The sequence below is a fragment of the Callorhinus ursinus genome, unplaced genomic scaffold (genome assembly GCF_003265705.2).
Source record: "Callorhinus ursinus isolate GAN/ISIS: 27379988/994484 unplaced genomic scaffold, GSC_fseal_2.0 scaffold41, whole genome shotgun sequence".
In the NCBI taxonomy this organism is placed as follows: domain Eukaryota; kingdom Metazoa; phylum Chordata; class Mammalia; order Carnivora; family Otariidae; genus Callorhinus; species Callorhinus ursinus.
In genome coordinates this window covers 11,285,402-11,310,185 of record NW_027397103.1, presented here as the reverse complement: position 1 = coordinate 11,310,185, position 24,784 = coordinate 11,285,402, and the positions used below count along the sequence as shown (strand labels likewise).

The 24,784-nt window shown below is 47.0% G+C and overlaps 1 protein-coding gene across 2 annotated transcripts in view; it reads right to left on the bottom strand.

Moving 5' to 3' along the window:
- MLXIP (MLX interacting protein) overlaps window positions 1-24,784 on the bottom strand; it is a 59,695-nt gene that overhangs the window by 13,247 nt on the left and 21,664 nt on the right. For both annotated transcript variants that reach the window (XM_025889615.2, XM_025889616.2), the window contains exons 2-6: window positions 3,594-3,700; window positions 2,733-2,818; window positions 1,245-1,334; window positions 831-872; window positions 336-507 (exon numbers count right to left, since the gene is read on the bottom strand). In XM_025889615.2, coding sequence (XP_025745400.1) covers window positions 336-507; window positions 831-872; window positions 1,245-1,334; window positions 2,733-2,818; window positions 3,594-3,700 — 497 coding nt within the window. The remainder of the gene's footprint in view (window positions 1-335; window positions 508-830; window positions 873-1,244; window positions 1,335-2,732; window positions 2,819-3,593; window positions 3,701-24,784) is intronic.

Here is a 24,784-nt window from a genome sequence, read left to right as displayed (position 1 = left end):
TCCCTGAGGTGTTAACTGGATGCCTGAATGCGGCCAGGTAAAAGGTCATGTCCAGGAATGCTTCTAATTTTCTTCCCAGTCAAAGGCCCCATCACTTGGGGACAGCATCAGAAATGTGAAATTGATTCAGACCAAATACCCAGTCTTCTCTCAGGGGCACCATGGCCCTGACAGCTGTTCAGGAAGGTCCGTTTGCAGTCCCCACCCACTCAGTGCACGTGGCCCTCAGATGCCAGCGAGGTTGGCCAATCCTGCCCTGGCGGGCCAGGTTGGGGGGGGCACTGGCAGAGAAGGAAACCTGTGTTTTCAAAGTCAAGGATCTAGAGGTGGGTTACCTATTTCCCGGGGGTTGGGCCAGGCCACCGGCTGGTGTGAGGAAAGTGTTGAGAAGAGGGTGTCGCTGAATTCCGACATGAGCATGTCTGTGTCCAGCAGTGGGTCCTCCTCCATGGGGACTGGGGTCTTCCATCCATCCCCACGTTTGTGCCAATAAAGCATGTCATCGTCCTACCGCCAACAGAGGGAGGAGGAAAAGTCAGAGGGGCACTAGTGAACTCAGAATTCCCAATCACATCATGCCAGGGGAGTATGTTACCCTACTGTATAGAGCTGCAAGGGCTGTTGTAAAAGAGGAGGGGAGTGCGTGGAGCAGGGAGAACTGGCCTGTTTCCTTAGTCTGCATGTCCTCCGTGTGAGGAGGGGGGCGGCCCCTCCTGGAGCTGCAGGAAGGTAGGTGCGGCAGGCTTCACTGTCGGGCCACCCACGTCACTGCTGTTTCTTGTCAAAGGAGGGTTCCCATGAGGGTCCTCCCAGCCCCCAAGCTCACTCACCTGGGCCAGGCTGGAAAGGTCCTCATCCTTGTGCTGCTGTAGCTGTGGAGAAAAGGGGAGACACGGTGGTCACCCAGGGTCCTGGGAGGGGATGATGCTCCTCCGGGAAGCATCTAGGCCTCTTCTCCCTGGAAGGTGCATGAGGGGATCCTGCTCTCTGCCATTCCCAGGCCCATGCTGGGCACAGAAGAGATTCTCAACCAGTGTTTGTAGAATAACTAGCAGCAGGAGGAACTGAGACCACAAAAAACACGGCCAAAGCAGGCCCATCACCTGGGCTTGGCTGGAACACTGGGTTCCACGGGGGCAGCGATGGACCCACAGCTCGGGGGCCGGTGTCTGAACATAGACTTAGATCCTCCCTCCCCTATGGGGCTTCCTGAACATGCTGTTCTTGGAGCCCAAACCAGATACCCTTTTCTTGAAGTAGGTTCTCCACTTGTGATACTCCCGGATCACGATCTCAATGCGGCTTTTCCAGTACTTCCCTTCTGTGGTGATGGCCTGTGAAGAGAATGCGGGTCAGAATCAAAAGAGGGCAATCTAGTTGGACTGGCAGAACTCGACCTGAAAATAAAGATGCGTCTGACAATGGCAGTCAGCTCGGGGAATCCAGCTCAGAGAACCCTCCCACACGCATACAGCTTCATTCACAAAGTGCGTCCTACCTCTTCTGTGCTACAACTAGCCTCCACCCTAGAGATGGGCTTTTACTTCGTGACCTCAGATAACCGAGTTGCGACTTTGGTGGCACTAGTCCCAAGGGTCTGGATTGGACACGGGTCAGAGAGTGCTCGGGCAGGGAAGAGGGAGAGGGCCCTCCACCCAGGCACTGAAAAAGCCCTACAGAGAGCCAGGGGTAGCACTAAATGCCCTTATCCAGGAGACTCTGCCACGTTTTCAAAGGGTGAAAACAAATGGCCAATCACAGAAGTTTTAGGTGGAAAGTGATTTCCAAGAGTAGCTGCTTCAACCTTCCCATCACGCAGGTGAGCCCCTTCCACATATCCCTGAAGAACTCTGGTGACGAAGAAGTCACGCCCTCCTCAGAGAGCCTGCCTCACTTTCAGGTTCCTTTTTGTTTATGGCCGGAGTATATAGAAGCCAGTCCCAGATATCACAAGGCCCATATAATTTCACCTACAAACACTTCATTGTGTATCTGACGGTAAAGAATCTTCACGGTGAACAATACAGTATTATCACCAGACCAACAAAATGGTATTCCTTAATATTGTCCAATACCAGATCACATCCCACCACTCAAAAGGGTCTTTCACTGGGTTCCTTTCTAATTGTTCCCCCTTTTATCCCAACCTCGAGACATGCTTGGGTAACATTAAAACAACGCAGAAGGGTATAAGGGTATCCACCTCACTCTAATCCCCCTCCCCAGAGGTAGCCACCAATAAAGGATTTCTGTACCTCCTTCTAGACTTTTCCTACACACAATCACACAGATACACACTTTTTAAAAAATTAACATAAAGTTACTGAAACACTGTTGCACAACTTGCTTTTTTTTTTTTCATTTACTATTTCTTCAGCATCTTATCATCTCAGCATATAAAGATCTTGAGGCCGTTCTTTAACTGTTAAAGATATCTGCCTTGTAAGGAGCCCAGATCCCTCCCTACTGACTTCCAGAAAAACGCCAATGTTAAGGGAAAGTGGAAAGTAAGTCCCAATGGGAGAACCCCTCAGCGCTTGGGTCAGCCCAGCCCGAGAAGAGGGGAGCCTCTGTGGTCTGTCACAACTTCATCTTTGAGAGGTCACATGGTCCTTCTCCCTACCCCACCCCTGCTGCTGTGGAATCCAACCCCTGCTCCCGGCCTTGGGAGAGTCGCTTCCTCCTGATGAGGGCAGATCCTTTCCAGCTACTGATGGTCACCAGCCAAGTACCTCTGGCCTGCGATGCTCATCTACTTCAACAGAGCCATCTAGTGGAGTGACAAAATGGCACACGGGATTCTTGCGCTTCTCCAAATCTGGGCAGAGAAAGGATGAGACGTCATCACTATGACCAAGACCCCTGAAGGAGTCCCTGCCCCCTCTGTCCACATCCCCCTCAGGGTGGGACCCTCCCAAGTGTTCTTCTCCTTCCCCTGAAAATGAGATTTCAGAGAATAAAGGAAAAGAATCTGTCAGTAACTCATGGGTAAGAATGGGAGTCTGGCTTATCAAAAGAAATGCCAGCCTAACCCAAGCATGCCCAAGCACGCTGATCTCCTGCAAAGGTCACCGGATCTACCGGCATGAAGCCAGCTAGAGAATGAACAAGGCCTGCGTCTGTATCTTCTTCGATCTGCTGAAAATAGGAACTGTTCCCTGACTCTTCAAATATCACCTCTCTGCTACAACCTCCTTGACTCCCCTGGAAAGAACTAAGCCCTCCTAAGCCCTCCCTCCTCTGCCTTTACAACGCTGGGCCCAAGCATCTAACCTAATAGCACATTACGCTATGAACCCTGGGCGAACACATCTGTCTCCTGCAGATTACAGGCAACTACACGACACAGATCATGTGACTGGCCCCCTGTGCCCGACACTTGAGAAGTATCCAGTTCATTAGGATTTGGCTTGGTTTTCCTATTGTTGCAGACTGCCCAAGAGAGGCTTCCCTTTGAGGCATAATGTTTGAAAAGTGGGCTCTGGGCCCCAAGGTGCAAAGGCCTCCAGGTGCTAGAACCTGGAGGTCCTGCCCACCACAAGGCCTCGGGGCCCCCACAGGCCCCTCCTGCTGGAAGCCTGTGTACCACTCACACTGCATGTACCACGCCCGCCAGATGGCATTATTGAGCCGGATCTTGTCTCTCCACTGGAGCTTCAGGCCCTTGAAATTCTTCCACTTCGGAGACACCAACTTCCCACTGAAAGGAAGACAAAGAAGGGAAACTTAGTGGTTTCTCTGAAAATGAAATGAAATCGAAAAGTGTCACCCACTCACTCCAGGCCTGAAAATTCTGGATTAATCCATTACAAGCCACAGGCTAGGTCTGACAAAAGGCACGTGTCACTTTGGGATTTCTTCCAAGTGATCGGCAGTAGGGAAGGGGGAGGTGGCGGTGGGGGTGGTGGCAGAGTCAGCACACACAGGGGACAGGACTGGCCACGCGTTGGTAGGTGTTGGCACACGGGTTCACTGTCTTAGTCTGTCGACATTCACCTGTCTTTTAAATTTTCCATAATTAAAAGTTAAAAGTCTTTTGATTTTTCAATATATCAGATCATCACGTTGTATACCTTACTTCAACTTATGCAATGTTGTATGTCAATTACAACCCAATAAAGTGGGGGGCAGGGAGGGAGGAAAGAAAGAAATCTGCTGGCAAATAAACGAAAGCCAAGCTCCTTTACCCTGGGCCACCTTCTTTGCCACCAGCCCCCAAGAGGCATTTACAATGCAGGCACACAAATGCCCCACTGGCCTCCGAGCCTGCGCGACCCTCTCCTGCCTCGACCTGTGCACACATGGTCCTCACTCTTCATGGACCTCACTCTTCGTGGACCTCCTTCTGCCCCCTGCTCCAACACCATCTCCTCCATGCTGGCACTGGCCTCCCCCAGGCTGCTGACGACTCCTTCAGGGTTCCCTGAGCACCATTCAAACTCAAAGGCGGCATTCAGCCACCCTCCACGGAGCAGTGTCCACACCCACAGCCGCACGCAGTACCCTGCGGCTTGCCAAGGGGAAGGCCCGTTAGGTGTCATCACCCTAAACACCTAGCACAGACCGTGGGACATAGCAGGGCCTGGGAATAATTCTCTGGATGAGTTAAGGAGCCCTTGTACCCCAGCCACCAGCAGGCGAGGAGCACTCCCCAGTGGCACAGGCTTCTCAGAGAGTCTAGTTTGCCAAGTGCTGTCAGAAGGCACCTCTGGGCGGCTGACACAGGGTTCCCTTTTACAGAAGGCTGGAGATGGACAAGGCATGATCTTTAGTCCACACTCTAGGGGGCTCTGGTGGTTCTACCTGGCTGTGAGCCACAGCCCTGCCTCTTCTGCAAAGCCGCTCAGAGACCTCGTGAAGAATAACAACCGGTCTCCAAAGACTAGCACCCAAGCAGTAAACCCTACCTGAACCTGAGAACCTGGCTTAAAAAGCAAAGCCCCTGGCTGGGCACCTGGCAAGACCTCGTGCCTCTCACACCCAACCCAGCAAGCCAGGCTTTGGATCACACAGGCCAGAAGGCCATGACCCCCAGAGAGAAAATGTCACAGGACGCCCTCGTAGACTCTGAGGGACAGACAGACAGCAGCAGTCTCAGCTCAAAGGGCTGGACGTTTCCAACGTGTCAGTCACCTTCCTTGCCATCTCTGCCCAGCCCAAAGGTACTCCTAACCCACCTCCAAGTGGTTCGCTTTCACTCAGCCTCAGTAGCCAACGGCTAGGTCTCGAGCCTCTGCTGCACGGCATGAGCACTGGCTTTTGCAGTCAGGTAGCTTGTCTGACACCCAGTTTCCTGGGTAAACTCAGGATAATACCATCTCCTCCTGAGTGTTTTAATAAGGATTAAATGAGAGACAGTGTGTATGTATGTATGTACACATATACACTTAGACACATATAACTGGTAAACCCTATAGCCAAATATAAATTTAAGGTATTCATAACCATCTCAATTATCTGGACTTAAGTTATTACTGAAAGGCCTGAATTTTATTTTATTTTTTTTTAAGATTTTATTTAATTATTTGAGAGAGAGAGAGAATGAGAGATAGAGAGCACGAGAGGGAAGAGGGTCAGAGGGAGAAGCAGACTCCCTGCTGAGCAGGGAGCCCGATGCGGGACTCGATTCCGGGACTCCAGGATCATGACCTGAGCCGAAGGCAGTCGCTTAACCAACTGAGCCACCCAGGCGCCCCGAAAGGCCTGAATTTTAACACCTCCTGACTTGCCAAGTCCTTTTGTGTTTGCCACCACTGTCATGTGGCCCTTCCTCCTCCAGGGGAGGAAAAAGCTGACACCCGTGGTTCCACCCTCGATACACCAGTGAACAAAGACCGGGGCAGAGGGCAGCCCTGTCTAAGCGCTTTGAAGGCAGGGACTGGGTCTCATTCACACATTGGACAAGGGATGGACGCTACAAAGGGAGGAAAGGAACAGATGGGGCACATGAGGCCCCGGCCCTGTGGAGCACATCAGGCGCTGAGGGTCACAAAGAAGAGCACAGGGCTGTGGGAGCGTAGAGGTGTATAACCAACCCAGTCGGAGTAGTCAGGGGAGGCTTTCTGGAGGAGGTAACATCTTAGCTACCGCCTGGAGGATGAGGAAACGGGCTCAACCCCGAGCCAGGGAGGGGCCCCTGCTGCTCTTCTGTCTGCCTGTGGGGGCCCTGAGGTGAGCAACCACACGCCTGGTCAAGGGCCCCTGCATGAGGCCGGGGGGAGGCGTGCAGGGCACTTTACACCAGGCTGGAGAGCAGGGCACACGGCAGAGTAGATTAGATCCCACAACCTGGCAAAACCAACCCTCTTTCCCCTCCTCTGTAAGACCTTCCAGCAACTTGGTATCTAGCTGGGCAGGGGGTTCCAGGAAACAAAACAAAACAAAACAGAAAACTGTCCCTGTTTTTCTATTTCCTTAAAGGGAAAAAAGACACTTTTTCTGTAATTGACAACGTCCTCATGCTGAAGCCAGGATTCAAAGGCCACCCTTCCCTGCGGAATCCTGCCAGGGTGTCTGCCGCCTCCACAGATGGCCGCGGACGACAGAAGCAGAAGGGCTGCCATGTGAATGGGACCTCCAGGGAAGAGAACAACCTCTGACGTCCTGCAGTGTTCTGTTAAGAACTGGCCACTGTGCTTACTACCTACAGACCGAACCTCAGTCCTGCTTTAAGAAAAAGTGGCTGATGTGAGCATCTTCTCAAAGACGTTAGGTCACGCGGGCAGCTTCAACTACCCACAATGAAGAGGTGGGAAGATGCAAAGAGAGCTCAAGCCCTGTGGGCTAGAAACCAAACTGGACAGGGGGGCAGTGTGGGCTTCTCCTCTCCTTCCTCCTCGCTTGCTGAAATGGTTCACTTTTCCTTGATGTTTGCGTCAAATTTGGTCAAACCTCAGAACAAATATGTAAGAGTTCAGAATACACAACTGGCATCACATCCCTGTCCCAGATTTCTGTAATATCTCAACAGTCAACAGGTGGTGCTCAACCAACACAAAGAAGTGAGTCCAAAACCAAAACCTAAGGCACCCACAGAAGCACAGACATTAAAGAGCAACTAGGATGTTTTTTATGGTGACTGACCACCCTTTGCCCACAGAAATTTCAAGACAAGATCTGAAGAAGCAGCACGCACAGTTCTATATATCAAAGTACTACAGAGAAAAAAGGAATCCATAGACACGTTTTTAGAAAAATGCGGGGATAAATTTTTTTTTTTTTAAGATTTTATTTATTTATTTGACAGAGAGAGAGAGACAGCGAGAGAGGGAACACAAGCAGGGGGAGTGGGAGAGGGAGAAGCAGGCTTCCCGCGGAGCAGGGAGCCCGATGCAGGGCTGGATCCCAGGACCCTGGGATCATGACCTGAGCCGAAGGCAGACGCTTAACGACTGAGCCACCCAGGCACCCCATGTGGGGATAAATTTCTTTAAGTCTCCTCACTGATGGGCTTTCTCAGAGCCTCTGGTGTGCTGATGTCACTGTCAGTCTTCAAGGAGGGAAGAGGAGACATTCCTTATGCAGACGTCCACAGATCAAACCTGGACTGGGACCCTTTCCATGGGGGGGACCCAAAGTCTAGTTTCCCAGGGAACATACTAGGGAAAGCCTGCTCTACACACTTCTAAAGGGAACTCGCAGCTCCCTTGGCAGACCTCTCTAGAGCAGCGGCCCCAGAAAGCATCTGTAGTTGGGCTTCTGTTCCCCCCAACCCTGGCCCAGCTTCACTCATCCTCCAGACATGGCTGATGGGGGTCCTTCTTGGTCTAACTCAGGATTATGCTACATTCCTTCTTTTTTGGAGGAGAAGGGGCAGAGGAAGAGGGAGAGAGACAGAATCTTAAGCAGATGCCCAGCACGGAGCCCAACTTGGGGCTCGATCTCACAGCCCTGAGATCACGACCTGAGCTGAAATCAAGTCAGATGCTTCACGGACTGAGCCACCCAGATGCCCCACCACATTCCTTCTTTAAAGCTTAACCAGAGGGGCGCCTGGGTGGCTCAGTCGGTTAAGCGTCTGCCTTTGGCTCAGGTCATGATCTGAGGGTCCTGGAATCGAGCCCCACGTCGGGCTCTCTGCTCAGCGGGGAACCTGCTTCTCCTTCTCCCTCTGCCTGCCTCTTCGCCTACTTGTGCTCTCTCTCTTTGTCAAATAAATAAATAAAATCTTAAAAAAAAAAAAAAAGCATAACCAGAAACACAGTACAAAGATTTTTAAGACCACTGGCTTCTCCTCAGTAATCAAAGCCCTTTTGGCCTCACCTCCCCAAACTGCCCTCCTACATGCCCCGTGGGCTTTCCTGTCAGAACAACGACCCCAGATTCTCCCCAAACTACGGGAAGGCCAAGGTCTAGGGCTGACTCATCCTAGCACAAGCCTGGCACATGGGAGGCACTTTTAAATACAGAGCTACTAAGTGAGTGTTAACCTTTTCCATAATGAAAAATCTTCACATTGTCCTGCCATGGACACACTCCTAGAAGACAGGCTCACAACCTGAAACAGGAAATTCAGAGTACAAAAAAGGTCTCTCAAAACTGTTGGTGGGGGCGCCTGAGGCGGGGCGGGGGGGGGGAGTTCAACTGGTTGAGCAGCGAACTCTTGGTTTTGGCTCAGGTCATGATCTCAGGGTCATGGATCGAGCCTTGCATTGGGCTCCGCATTCAGCGGGGAGTCTGCTTGAGAGTCTCTCTCTCCCCCTTTCCCCCTCCCGCCTCCAAAATAAAGAAATAAATCTTTAAAAAAGGACTGTTGTTGGATAGACTAGCAAACTCTGAATTCTTCAGAGGTCTGGCAAGAGACTGCTTTGGAATGGAAATTAAAGTGCAAGCTTTGCACAGACAGGAGCTGAAATTAAGAAGAACAGGGGTGGGTGGGACCAAGATGAGATTTTTGGAGTGTGTCCCTCCCAGGTCGGGTTAGCTCCTAACTGCTAGTAGGACCATTCTCCACAAAAGAAAGCAGGCAGAGTCTCAAGGATCTGTCGCTACAGGCCCCAGAAGAGTGGTGGGCCCATTCATTTGTTCACTGAACCATACTTGCTTGTTATGGGGCAATATTTCTACACCATTCCTCGAAAGGCTTCTTGGACGCCCACTAGCAAGACCTCCCCTAGCTTTATTCCCACCCAGCTGGGTAGAGTGGGTGTGTTAGCAGTGAGTGGAGGAGGGGGAACTGGAGTGGGTGGTCCAGGCCCTTCCCTTCCTCTCCTCTTGGGAGCAAGCTGCCATTCCTCTTGCTCTGCTCCTACAGAGCGGGGGTGGGGTGGGGGGTGGGGGGGTGAGGCCTACACTAGTCCAGGATTGTCTGTGCCACCTGGAAAGGCAGCCTGTGATTCGCCTGTAAGCCATACCCTCAGCCTCATCAACAATAAAGGTAATATTCTGGCTACCACCTATGGACTCTTTTTTATTGTGGTTAAGTACATATGACATAAGATTTACCATTTCAACCATTTTAAAGCATACGATTCAGTGGCTTTAAGCAATCTGCAATGCTCTGTGCCCATCGCTGCTACCTAGCTTCAGAGCAGTTTTCATCATTCCAAAAGGAAGCCCTGTACCCTCGGAGCAGTCACTCCCCATCTCCTCCTCCCCCTGCCCTGGCAACCACTAATCCACTTTGTCTCTCTGGGTTTGTTTCTTCTGGACACTTCATATAAACAGAATGATGAAATACGCGGCCGTTTGTGTGTGGCTTCTTTCACGAAGCACACCAGTTTCACGGGTCATCCATGTTGTAACCTTCATTGCTTTCCATGGCGGAATCCTATCCCGCTGGAGGGACAGACCACATTTGTTTCTTCTTTCACCCGCTGATGGACATTAGCTGTTTCACACTTTGGCTGCTGTGAACAGTGCTGCTGCGGACCAAGTCCTCTGTGTCATTTCCCCAACAGTCCAGCCTCCGGCAGGGAGAGCTCTGACGCGTCAGCTGACACTGAGGACACAAGGATGCGCAAAACCAGCTTTGCTGGGGGCCAGCAGACAGCTGTCAACATTTTCGACGCACACCCCTTTGACTCCCAATCCCACCGTGAGGAGCTTCGCCACGAGCACACGCGCACAAGGACACATGTGAAAGACATCAAGCAGCCGCACCGACATGGCAGCAAAAGGCTGGAAAGAACTTACACACTCATCAAAGGCAACTGGCTTGAAAACGGTGCTGTACCCACACCGAGGGACACTGTGGGGCAGCACACATTTTATGTGCTGAGACACAGGCAAGAGCTACAAGCTGTATGTAACGAGAAGGAAACTAAGGGGCAAGATGAAGAGCAGGGCCACTGTGGATATTCATAACAGGGAGCTACGCACACAAGACACACAGGCTGGGCCGGGGGCGGGGGAGATGGAGAGAGCCTGTCAGTCAAGCTCAGAAAGATACAGGAGAAACAGGCAACAGGGAAACAGTGATTTCCCTTCAGAGAGCTAAACTGGAGAATTAAGGGGTTCAGTTGGAGACTTAATTTTCACTGTTTACTGTTTTATACTGCTGAAACATAATACAAGAGTATGTTATTTTTTTCCAAAATAAATAAGGCAAAAAGACCAGGTACCGCCCAAGACCTTATAATAGGGCTTTGGGCTAATTGGGGGAGGCAACTAATCACATGAGCAGATACAAAATTTACGTGTAAGTCAATTTTGTGAACTAGACCCAAATATGAGGATAATGCTTATTAAGTGATTTCTTTAATAAGTGAGATTAATAATGCTCAGACTGGTCTCTCTTCCAGGATTCTCTTTTTCTTCAAAAGAGCGGTCTCTATGGGCTTTCCTGGGATCTGGGCCTGGTTCCACAGGCTGCTAGGAGCCAAAACTAACAGGCTCCAGACGGACAAAGGTTCATTGAGGAGCCAAGACGTGGGGAGCAGGCACAGCGAGAGGCGTGGCAGGAGGAGGGCCGTGTGTTTAACGGAATGGCCTGAGCTGTGGGCCTCTGCCCTGGGCCTCTCGGCCAAGCGGTCTCCTCCCAGAGGAAACTCACGAGGTTGTCAGGTCCTGCTCCCACGCCTAAACCCGCAATTCATCCTCCTCGTGGGTCGCTTGGTGTCTATTTTACTTTTTTATATTCAAAGAAAGTCCTGTTGGAAAAGTAGACTCTGAGGGCAATGACAGCAAGGCAGGAACATGGCCTCCTGAGATCCTCATCCCAGATCTGCCCTATGACAAGGTGAGCGAATGTGTGTTGTGTGCATGTGTGTATGTGTGTTGATGTATGTGGTGTGTGGGTGTGTGGTGTATGTGCAGTGTGTATACGGTGTGTGAGGTGTGTGTGTACAGGTATGTGGTGTGTGGGTGTGTGATGTATGCGCAGTGTATATACAGTGTGTGAGGTGTGTGTGTACAGGTATGTGGTGTGTGGGTGTGTGATGTATGTGCAGCGTGTATACGGTGTGCGGGGGTGTGTGTACAGATATGTGGTGTGCGGGTGTGACTGTGAGAGCACACTGTGTACATGTGCATGCTAGTGCCCGTCTAGGTGTGCATCTGTCCTCGTGTGTGAGCACGTTTATGAGGGCCTATGTTTGTTTTGTGTAAAGAGCAGGGAGTGATCTTTTTTTTTTTAAGATTTTATTTATTTATTTTAGAGAGAGACAGAGAAAGAGAGCACGAGCAGAGGGAGGGAGAAGCAGAGGAGCCGGACACGAGGCTCGATCCCAGGACCGTGGAATCATGACCTGAGCCAAAGGCAGACGCTTAACCAACTGAGCCACCCAGGCGCCCAGGGAGTAATCATTTCTTTTTTTTTTTTTTTAAAGATTTTATTTATTTATTTGAGAGAGAGAGAATGAGAGATAGAGAGCATGAGAGGGAAGAGGGTCAGAGGGAGAAGCAGATTCCCCGCTGAGCAGGGACCCCGATGCGGGACTTGATCCCGGGTCTCCAGGATCATGACCTGAGCCGAAGGCAGTCGCCCAACCGACTGAGCCACCCAGGCGCCCAGGGAGTAATCATTTCTATAACCTCCAAAACTTAAAGAAACTTGAAGGAGCTGAAACCAGGCAAAATCAGAGTAGCTGCAGTGGTGACCTCCCCTTCACCCTGTCTGTGAACTCTGATGACCTGTGTCCTTGCTGGGAGCACTCTCTCCTGTGTTCTGGCTTTCCACGAGGGGACAGACACTGCCATGCTTGTACCACTTCCAAGCCAACAGGGAAAGGAGAGTGGTTTCCATTTTTGGACAAGTGACATGAGCTGTCCAAGCCCCACCTTCTATAAAATGGTGATATGTCCACCTCACCGGGAGAATTACAGGTGATGTATAAAAGGACAGAGGGAGTGCCAGCCAATGCTGGGGCACGCTGCTGAATAGCAGTCAGTTCTGGGGCATGTTGCTGAGTTTTAAAGCTTGGAGTTTCTGGTCAGATTCTAGCCATAACTGGACTTGCCGGCAGGAGCAGGGATGCTGGGCAGGGCACCATTTAAAGCCAGATTCATGTTTATTTGCCAGGAAAATAAACTTGAATCCAGAACCCAGGGTGTTCAGACTCCTTTGGCCTGGGTACGGGACTAGACTGAAAACAAGAAAAAGTGGTATGTCACTTCAGTTTGCATCATTTGTTAATAAATTTTAATACTTAAAAAAATATGTGCATTAGCCATGTGTCTCTTTTACTGTATGAGCTGTCTGCGCCCCTTTGTCTTTTAAAAAACTTTTTGTTTTGAAATAATTATAGACTCACGGGAAGTTGCAAAAAATAGCACAAAGAGTCCCCAGCCTTCCCCAGGGCTGCATCCTCCGTAGCTGTGAGCACAATCTCCCCACTAGGAAACGACTCTGGCATGTTATTGTTAACCAGACTACAGATCTCACTCAGTTTTCACCATCCATTAAAATGTGCGCTGCTTTTCTCTTGCTATTTTAGGTTGGTAATGCCATAATATTAATTTGTGATGTTTCTGCAAATGTTTCCCTTAAGTTTTGGGGTTTTAATTCTTTATATAGCATATCTTCGAATAAGCAGATTATACATTTGTACAGTCATATCTACTGGTCTCCTTCTATCATTTCTTTTATTGCTTTGCTGCCCACCCATCTACCCCATGAGATTGTTTCTATTAATCTCTTTTTTAGCGTTTTTAGTCTTATTGATTTTAAGTTATACACACACACTGAAAGAAAATTCAAACAACACAAAACAGTACAAACAAAATCAAAGTCCCCAGAAATTACATTGTCTAGAAATAACTATTATCTGAATTTTGATGATAATACTGTGTCGTGAAGAAATGAAATAACTTTATCCAAAGAGAGTCTGGCCTTTGCCCTCTGCTCCTGGGAGGTGACCTCTATGCCCCTGGAATGTCCTGCCTGACAGGGGTGTCTTTGTTTGCCTGGGGGCTTTGGTCTTAGGAGACTCTCCCAATCTGATTCACTATAGGGGCTTTGGTATCAGTTCCAATCTCCAGAGAAACTGGTAACTAAAGGTATTAGCCAGATCTCTAGGAGGGGCTGGGGACCAGAAGGTGGCCACACAGGCAGTATGTGATCGAGCCTCATAAAAACTGTGAACACCAAAGACTCAGGTGAGCTTCCCTGGTTGGCAAAGCTCTGTGTGCATTGTCACACGCTGTGGTGGGAAGGAGGTAACTCCACCAGAAGCACTGCATTTGAAGGCCTCTTCAATTCTGCCCTATGTACCCCTTCCCTTGGCTGATTCAATTAGAAGCTTTTCCCTGTAATAAACCCGTAATGAAGAATATAAGTTTTCAGTGAGTTCCGTGAGTCCCTCTAGAGAATTGTTCAACTCGAAGATGGTTTCGGGAATTCCTCTAATTTATAAACTGGTGTTAGAAGTCAGGACGGTCTTGTGGACTAGTCTCCCTAACTTTGTAGTTGGCCCTTAAGTCCTTGTAATATACATATATATACTTATATATATAAATAAACAAAATATTTAAATATGTTGGATCATAATTCTGTTTTATAACCCATTTTCATTTATATGTTATAGGTATCTTATTATGCCAATAAATATAGTTTTATATATATATTTTAAAGATTTTATTTATTTATGGGGCACCTGGGTGGCTCAGTCACTAGGCGTCTGCCTTCAGCTCAGACATGATCCTGGGGTCCTGGGATCCAGCGCCATGTTGGGCTCCCTGCTCCCTGAGAAGCCTGCTTCTCCCTCTCCCACTCCCCCTGCTTGTGTGCCCTCTCTTGTTGTGTCAAATTTATTTGACAGAGAGAGACAGAGAGAGAGAGAGCACACAAGCAGGTGGAGTGGCAGACAGATAGAAGCACAGGGAGCCTGATGTGGGGCTTGATCCCAGGACCCCAGGATCATGACCGGAGCCGAAGATAGATGCTTACCTGACTGAGCCACCTAGGCGCCCCAGTTTTATATTATTTTTATTGGCTGTATATACTTATCACAATCTACTTAACTGTTTCTCCATAAACAGACATTCATTTATGCTAAAGGACACATGTTTCTGTTTTTCACTATTATAAACGATGCTGTGATGAACATCCTACTTACATTTTTGTGCAATTATATGACTGTTTCTGGGAGGTAAGTTCCTAGAAACTTACATACAGGGTATGTGTATATTTATAATTTTGTTACAAAGAATCAAAGTTTATAATAATTTACACTTCCAACAGCAGTGATCAGTGCCTATTTCCCCAAATCAGTACTTACATTATTTATTATTAATATCTGTGATGCTGACAAGCAAAAAAATCAGTTGATTTTTTGGTTCCTACTTTTATCTTTTTTTGTTTATTAGCCATTGGAATTTGTATGTTAATTATCCACACATCTTCTTGTTTTGTGTTGTGTGAGAGCTCTTAATGTGGTGGGAATGACTGTAACACATGACAGTTGTTGGGCCTGTCTTGACGGTCTACCTCTGCCTTGACCATTTATGGTGTGCTTTTGTTTTTTAGCTCTACTCTACTTTTTGTATGTATTGTGGGCTTTTGTTGTTATTTTTAGTAGAAACTTTTCATTAATGTAGTCAAAATTTTAAAGTCTTTTCTTTAATGTTTCTATTTTTTTGGCCATACTTAAAAAAGCTTTTTCTATGCCAAGACTGGGAAAACTGGACCTTCTTCCAGTGCTCTCACAGCTCCCCATTTTACAGTCAAGTCTTGGCTCCAATGGAATTTATTTTGCTAAATGAGTGTTAATGGGATCCTGCTACTTAATTACTAAATAATCCAACTTTCCCCTGTTGGGATTAAAATACCATCTTTATCATACACTATGTTCCCCTATATATATATTTGGGACTATTCCTGAACATCCTATTTCTTTTGGTGTTTTGTGCATATGTTTTTAATGGTTTTGCTTTTTACATTTAACTCTGATTCAGCTAGGGGAAAAAATCAATTTACTTCTTCACACAGCTCACCCCAATTCGCTATCTAATTGTCTCACCTTCTGCAACAAATTTATGAAACTTCCATTAACATATATTAAATTATAATATACACTAGTGTCTGTTCTGGAGCCTCATGTCACTGATACGTGCCCAGTCCTATGCTAGTACTACACAGATTTAATAATTATAAATTTGTAATATACTTTCTAGTTTAGGTTGGTCCGCATCATTTTTAAATGTTAGAATCCTTGCCTATAGTTACTCTCCATGTTCCAACTTTACAATCACATTGTCAAATCTCAAAAGACAACTATTCTGGTATTTTGATTAGAGTGGCACTTAATAAATAAATTAATGTGGGCAGGGATGACCATTCCATTCGGGTCATCTCCATTCCTAGATCAGTGTATGTTTCTCCACTTACTCAAGCCACTTACCCTACTTAAAATATCAGAGGAATCTGAAGCTGTCGAATATTCTATAATTTACTTCATCTATGTCCTTCACATTTTTAACCATATACTTCTTTTAAAAAAAAAAGATTTTATTTATTTGAGAGAGAGCATAAGCAGGGGGGAAGGGCAGAGGGAAAGGGAGAAGCAGGCTCCCCACTGAGCAGGGAGCCTGATGTGAGGCTTGATCCCGGGACCCTGGGATCATGATGTGAGCAGAAGGCAGATTAACCGACTGAGCCACCCAAGTGTCCCTAATCATATACTTCTATTAATGTTTTAAAATAATGTAAAAAGAAAATTTAGAAAGCTAAACCAGCAAAATTAGTTACACACCCAAACACAAACACTGTCTACATTTTACTCTATTCAACTTAGCACACCCCTGCCCCCCAGTAGCTAGTATGGTAACCGCCACCCTCACCCTGATCAAAGTGGCGAAGCCACAGACACTCTGACACAAGTTAGAAGCTTCTATCTAATCAGTACTAGGAATAACTACCCTCAAAAAATCCAGCCGTTCCCTAGCACTTTTTTTTTTTTAAGATTTATTTATTTATTTGGCAGAGAGAGAGAGCAAAGCCAGGCGAGAAGCAGAGGGAGAGGGAGAAGCAGATTTCCCACTGAGCAGGGAGCCTGATTCGGGGCTTGATCCCAGGACCCTGAGATCATGACCTGAGCTGAAGGCAGATGCTTAACTGAGTCCCCCAGGTGCCTCTTCCCTAGCACTTTTATCCACCTACAAAAAAAGGTAATTAGTAGTTCAAATATTCACCAAGGTTAAGATTTTTATGTAAAGGATGAAAAACTCCACCCGTTACAGACATCTGGCTTAAAGAGGAAGTAAATTAACAAAGGTCTCCAGCCAGAGTACACACCCGGAGTCAGGACTCTAGAAACTGTGTACCAGAGAGGTAATAGAAATAGATCAGCAGATGTTTCTGAGTTCCTATGAAGACTGGCAAGAAACAAATTTGTTATTATTACCATTATTAGTCATTTTCAAGGCAATGCCAGCTACCTAACCCACTTAAAAGGCAGAGAAATCTGAAACTGTCTTGATGCATTTCAAAGGATAAGGTAACACTCTCCAGGTAGCCAAGACCTATAAATAGGTTTTAAAAACATTGGCTCCTTTTCTTTTTTTTTTTTTTAAGATTTTATTTATTTATTTGACAGAGAGAGACACAGCGAGAGAGAGAACACAGCAAGGGGGAGTGGGAGAGGGAGAAGCAGGCTTCCTGCGGAGCAGGGAGTCCGATGTGGGGCTCGATCCCAGGACCCTGGGATCATGACCTGAACCGAAGGCAGACACTTAACGACTGAGCCTCCCAGGCGCTCCTGATTGGCTCCTTTTCTAAAAGTCAGCTTTGACAATTAAAGAAAACCCATGAAATCTGTTCTCCACTGAATCTGAAACCCCAAACCTTGACTCTGACAGTAACAAGGGTCACAGTGACAGTAGGGTAAGTAGGTATGGGTACATCTATCAAATCCTAAATTTTCTGGGGGAAGGAGCTAGAGCTAGTAGGTTAATTCTATGTAGCACCTACTATAATGCCCTGTGTAAAATGGTGCTTAACAAAAGAAATGAGTTGATGATAAGAATGAGAACGTTTTCAAGTTGCATGTGGGTTATACAGCACGAATATTGTAGCCAGATTAATTTGGCTAAGACATCACTTTCTTCATGACACTAGCCTGATTCACTTACTTAACATTGTTCTAGCTGCTAATGATACAGCAGCAAACAAAACAACCTCCCTAGCCCAACGGAGCTTACATTTATGGGGAAAGACAGAGAATCAAGTATGTGCTATGTCAGGAGCACACAGTGGTATGGAGCAAAAGCAAGGTGGAGAGGGAGCTGGGAGGTGCTGTTTCTATAGATAGGGTGAAGTATGAAAGTGGAAGGTGGATAGTGTGGACACCGACAGATCCTGACTTCTGCCTCTACACTGTCAAATCAGTCACTGTCAGACCTCACCTGACAGAGCTTCCTGCAACATCTGCCCCTACTCCACCCCCATGCCCTCGCCCACTGTGCAGCCTACTCCTATGCCAGGCTGCTCTCCCCTTCATCAGCTTTTCCTCCCCCTTCCCTCAGTCCAGGGGCTTGTCCTGAACCCTCCACACCCCACACTCTCTCCTTCACCTCCCCCCTACTCGCGTGCCAGGATGACCTCAACAAATGTGTCTGCTCACACCTCTCCCCTGCTGAAACTCCTGCAGGGGTTCTCACAGCTTATAAGGTAGGACAGAGTCCCTAAACACTCACTCATTAAGGTAGAGTCCCCCAGCTGACACACCTGGCATAAACAAGCAGTTCACTCACCCAGCTAACTTCTTCACCTCGCAGATATCAGCTTCCCGCAGGAGCCCTCCTGGACCACTCTCAGTGTAAAGTATTAGCTAAGTCCTCTCCCAACACCCTGGACCCACCACAATCTGCCATTACCTACTGGTGTGTATGTTGACCGTCTGTCTCTACAACCAGACTGCACTTTCCATGAGGGAGTAACCGTGTCTATTCCATTCACCAATACCCGTGTCGTACCAACACAGCGCGCCACTGCGCAACAGGCCCTTGAGTGTGTGCTGAGTGACCTCCCGAGTGAAAACACCAGTGTGTACCCCCAGCTCACAGAGCCCCACTGCAGACTAGGACAGCCACTGGCCTTGCTCCACTTGTCCTGCACTCTGCACTCCTCTGGGCTCCGTACCGGGCCCCCTCTGCAAGAAGTCCTCTGTTTCAGTCTACACTCTGCTCTCCTTGGTGGGAACGCTAGGCGCTCGTGCAGATGCGTTACTGTCCATTTGTTCTTGGTTTGTGGGTCCCCCCATTCTACCTCCCTTCTCCCCTGGCCATTTAAAATCAGGTAACACAGCTGTGTGCATTAACAATTACAGTCTTTTCTGGGAGTGCTTCATTGTAGAGACCATATCTAGATGAGAAGGAACAGTATGTTACAAATTGAACAAAACTAAACCAGGAGTGGGGACCCAGCACTGCTGTCAGTTCTGATGCTAAACACCAGTGTGACTTTAAGTGGGATACCATCTCTGTCCAACTCAGTTCTCCTGGCCTCAGTTTCCCTTTTTGTGATGAGAGAGAACTGAATTAGCTTATGCCAACTTCCTGCCAGTTCTACAAGTCTAGAACTGTACCCCTCCTCAGAAAGGGAGATGCTGCCCCTGAAGAGTATAAATGAGAGGTACCCAGGGTAGGGGTATACTGGGGAAACACCAGCTACTGCTAGGCAAAAGAAAGAATAGAAGGATCTGTAACACCCCCACCACAACCACACACCTCCGCCGTATCTCTGAGGAGGATTTTAAAAAGCACAAACATGGGGGGTGGGGGAATGGGTGAACTAGGTGGTGGGGATTAAAGAGGGCACTTGTTGTGATGAGCACTGGGTGTTGTACGAAGGGATGAATCACTATATTGTACACCTGACACTAGTATCACACTGCATGTTAAGTGGAATTTAAATAAAAACTTAAACAAAAATAAAAAATAAAAAAAAATAAAAAGCACAGACAAACAACACAAGAAACACCAGGTGTTGGCAAGGATGTGGAATAAAAGGAAGCCTGGCGCACGGCTGGCGGGAATGTAAACTGGCGCAGCCACTGCACAAGACAGTATGGACGTTCTTCAAAAAGTTACAAATAGAACCGCCCTAAGATCCAGCATCACACTACTGGGTATTTACCCAAAGATAATACAAGAACACTAATTCAAAAAGATACATTCACCCCTATGTTTACAGCAGCAGTATTTACAACAGCCAAGATATGGAAGCAGCCCAAGTGTCCGCTGATAGATGAATGGATAAAGATGTGGAATATATATACAATGGACTATTATTCAGCTATAGGAAAGAATGAAATCTTGCCATTTGCAATGACATGGATGGATCTAGAGAGTAGAACGCTAAGTGAAATAAGTCAGTTAGAAAGATACTGTATGATTTCATGCATGTGTGGAATTTAAAAAACAAAACAAACAAGCAAAAGGAAATGAGAGAGAGAGAGAGAGAGAGATAAAACCAAGAAACAGACTCTTAACTATAGAGAACAAACTGATGGTCACCAGAGGGGAGGGGTGGGCAGATGGGGGAACTAGGTGATGGGGATGAAGGAGCGCACTTGTCCCAATGAGCACTGGGTGATGTATGGAGGTGTTGAATCACTGTATCATACACCTGAAAGTAATACAACACTCTGTTAACTATACTGGAATTAAAATAAAAACTTAATTAAAAAAAAAAACCACAAACAAAAGAACTTCATATGGCCCTCCTCACATAATAGAAATTTCCAAAATGTTTTACCTTTGCCTGCTAAAGACAATCTCCCTTCCATCTGCTACAGCTGTCACCCTAAATCTCTCCCTCTTCTTATTCCCCTCCCATGCATGCATTTTAATCAACTTGTCAGGCACCCAAGTAAGAAGTTTGGGGTGGGCAGGAGAGCTGGGGCTCACTCACTGAAACGAAGGCAAGCGAGATAATCTCAGACTGTTGTCTATTTCAGAAACACTGTAAATCTCCGCAACGCCCCAACTGCACCACACAGCCCTGCTGACCATCTCCTGAGACGTGTGTACATATTTAGTCTTTATTGGCACTCAAAATACCTACATTTTTGTCTTCATGATATGCTCATTTTCACTCGGGTCTTTCTGTCAAAAGCAACAATTTGCTATTCATGAAGTCAAACTTGAGGGACGCCTGGGTGGCTCAGTTGGTTAAGCATCTGCCTTTGGCTCAGGTCATGATTCCAGGATTGAGTCCTGCAACAGGCTCCTTGCTCAGCGGGGAGCCTGCTTCTCCCTCTGCCTGCCGCTCCCCCTGCTTGTGCTCTCTCTCTGACAAATAAATAAAATCTTAAAAAAAAAAAAAAAAAGAAATCAAACTTGAAAATAGTGGTAAGAAGATGAGGTTTCAGTTCATTAGCGAATCCCAGTTTTAACCTCAGAACCTTATACAGTATGAAACCTACTGCATGGGCATTTCCCATCTTAACTACTGTTGCAAATGCTTAAAAAAAAAGTGTGTCTTTATAGCTCCATGGGAGGCTAAACACACCTTAGTTACGACAGTGCTATAAAAATCAAGGTCAGGGTAAACTTATCTCTCTTTCATTTACCCCTGCTTCAAGGCCTCCTGGGAAAACAGACAAAAATAAAATGAACATATCTAAGGCACAAATTATTTAACAAACTACACAGCAGGAAAAAAGTCAAAAGAAAAAGTGATGGACATTTATTTTCTCAAAAGCAAAGTCCTTGATATGCTGATTTTTTCCCCCTTCATATTCACAAACGAAGCCAACAAATGAGCCAGGCGGGCGGAGCTTGTGGTATGAAAGACTGAACCAAATGGCAAGGAGGTTTTGTTTTCTCAACCTGCAGGTCTCTGGGAACCAGCGTGGGTTGGGAAGAGAAGGAAAAGAGTAGGGAGAGAAGTCCCAATGAACGAAACTTGAAACTGATTTTTTAACTGTAAAATTTCAGTCTTCGTATTATTGTAAGAGCCCAATCCACATCCCTGGTATAAGGAAGGTGAATAACATCTGATCCTTAAGTCAAAACCCCAGATTTTACGGAGGAAATCTCATCCTGTCCACTGTGCCACAGTGATAAATTCATCTACCAAGAGAACCTCAGGCCAGGCCACTCTCTTCAGGTGGAAACCCAGTGTGGCTCCCGCTATGGGCTGACGCTCAAGAACAAGAGCAGCCCTTCTTTCATTATCACCTGTTACCTGCCACTGGCCACAGGGGTGGGGAGAGAGACTGCGTCCCCACCTTCCTGCCCGCTGCGCAGCCTTGGGTAAACATCTGGCCTTTCTGAACTTTACTTTCTTGCGGGGGGAGGAACCAACCTACTTTACAGAGCTATGGTAAGAATTAAATGAAGTAAGGTATTTAGATGGACTAACCGTCTAGAATACAAGAGAATACATAAATCCAATACAATGGATTTATGACTTCAGCTGACGTTCCCTATGACGGTCAGAGCTGCTCTGACTCTGTGTGCTGTGGTTAAAGCACAATTAAAGGCTTCTTGGCCACAGCAGCCAAGCCTCCCAGCAACTGGACTCAGGGACACAGAGAGAGCATGACTGTTAGGGTGGGTGATGAGCAAAGGTCTTGAGAGTGGGAGGGAACTGCCATTTAGAGATTAGATACGCGGTTCTTCAATGAAACACAATCGAATCCCACCAGTGCCCCCGCACAGACACAACTGTCTTTTTTATTAGCACTGGTTCACTCTCCGCCACAAAGGAGTGTCTACATGGTAGCAAGGTCTAATAGCCCTTCAGCAAGAACTACAGTTGGGGGCCTCCACGGCCTCCCATCTGGCACATACACCCCCAGCAGCTCCTTCAGCAAGGAAGTACCCCCTGGGGGCCAATAACTCGCCTTCAACATCAGCTCTGGGGCACACTTCACAACAGTGTCCCTTACCAGGCACCACTCAGGCTAGAGAGTGGAACGATGTTCTGAGCACTGCAGTGCTCCAGGAGAAAGTGGGCAGCCTGTGGATCTGTATATTTGGTGGCGTAGCTGAATGGTAAGCCTGTTTCAGCTCAAAATCCACAATTCTATAGGTCTACAAGAATAAAGAAGGTACCGAGTGAGAAACAACTACCCTAGAATGTGGAGAAGCCAGCTTTAAGGCTGTTGGCACAATTAAAGAGGGGGTGGCCAAGGAGTTTTAATTCCTCAATTATTTATACGGTACAGATAAATATGTCTTTTGATCAAAAAGAACCTGCAATTCCATCTTGCTTTCACGACCAGGAAGCAGATGCACGTGGCAGAGGTCATCTGCAGGCCAGGAAAGGTAACATCCCAGCAACATGTACCAAGAACCTGCAATGTGACAGGCTCTGCACTGAGAACTGGGTGACAGTGATGTTGGGACATCACAAGCTAATGGGAAAGACAGCTTCAAGGGAGCTAAGGCACGTGTGCAGTGTATGGAAACCCATAAAAGAGCGTTCAACGTCATCAGCAGGTCCAGAACGTCTTCCTCAGGTAGGATGCCTGAGCTGAAGCCCCCAAGGATGGGCAGGCATGAACCAGGGAAAGAGGATGTAGAGAAAAGGGTTGCAAGCAAAAGGAATAAAGAGGTCTTTCCCAAAATATTAGCAGTTTGGCTTCTGGTCCCCTCTCTTCTCCATCCTTAGCTTTGATGGGCGAAGAAGTGCAAGTAAGAACACTGACTGTCTGCAGCCTTCAGGATCCAAGTCCCCCCCTTGCCAGTGGGATGGGGTTGGGCACAACAGTGAAGTCCTTGGATGAAGTCAGTTCCTCTGCAGCTACATTGAGGATCAGTGCAATTTCCTAAATCTGTCATGCAAAAAAGATGACAGAATGGGAGAACGAGCTAGGCTGTCACACCCGTTTCTGAAGTAAAGCAGAAGGAGAAAGTGGGGAGGAAAAGAGAGAGGAAGAGGAAGGGGGGGAGGGTTGAGAAAAGGGAAGTCTGGGAAAGATATGTCTTCTACTATTGATGGTTTTACTTTAAAAAGTGAAAAATCTCTCCTAAACCAAAAATCAGTAAGCAAGTTAGAAGGTAAGTACCAAATGGAGGGAGAGATCATGAAAGAACGTTACTAAGTAGTTTTACAAAATCGGTTAAGCTCCCCAACTACTTACTAATTGCAGAAAGAAAAACATATCTTTACAATGAAAAGACCTGGCATTATCCTAACCAAATGATCATTTTAGCACCATTAATAGTGGGACAACCAGACATTATGTACCTTTGATGTGACTATCTGTGAAGCACACCCAGTCGTTGGGCATCTGCCTTCGGCTCAGGTCATGATCCCGGGGTCCTGGGATCGAGCCCTGCATCGGGCTCTCCCCTCAGCGGGAGGCCTGCTTCTCCCTCTCCCACTCCCCCTGCTTGTGTTCCCTCTCTCACTGTCTATCAAATAAATAAAATCTTAAAAAAAAAAAAATCCTGAACCTAAATGTAATCAAGCCTTTTAGGCCCAACATGGTTTACAGGAAACACAGGGGACAGAGGAACATGTTAATTAACCACCACAATAAGAAAACAAATACAGAATGTGGGACATTCTTCAATACAACTGGACCTGACACTTCAAAAAAATGCCAAGGGGAAAGGTGGAAGGATTATTGACTTTGGCATGAAAATGACATAATGGTCATGAAAGGGAATAGCTTTATTTTTAGGAATACAAGGTCATGATGTCCAATTTTTTTCTCTGAACTATATGAAAGTAAGGGAGACTGGTATGTAAAGCAAGTATGGCCAAATTTAACAAATGTCCACTGCAGGGGGTAGCTATGAAGGGGACAGCTGGCTGAACCACTGTTTCAAATTTTCTCTAAGATTTCTTATAATACAAATGGTGGGGAAAAAAAACTGGAAAAAGAAAGACCTGGGGCACCTGGGTGGCTCAGTTAAGCGTCTGCCTTCGGCTCAGGTCATGATCCCGGACTCCAGGGATTAAGCCCCATATTGGGCTCCCTGATCAGCGGGGAATCTGCTTCTCCCTCTGCCCACCCCCACCCCCCACTCATGCTCTCTCTCAAATAAATTATTTAAAAAACAAAAAGAGCAAAAGAGATGGTCAAATTCAGGGAACAATACATCCACTAGAGATCAAAAAATGAAAATTTAAATACCCAAGATACTGTGTTTTGCCTATCGGATTAATGATTTTTAAAAGCACGGTAATAATGGCACACGATTTTTTAAAAATGTACAGTCATTTCGGAAAACAATTTGGCAGTTTCTTATGACGTGAAACATCTCCTTACCTATGACCCAGCATTTACACAAGAGAAATGAAAACATGTCCACATCAAGACTTGTACATTAACAGTCACAGCAGCTTCATTCATAGGGAAGCTGAAAACAATAAAACGAAGACAAGCCAAATATCTATCAACAGAGGAAGGGATAAAACAAACTGTGGTATATCCAAGCAATAGAA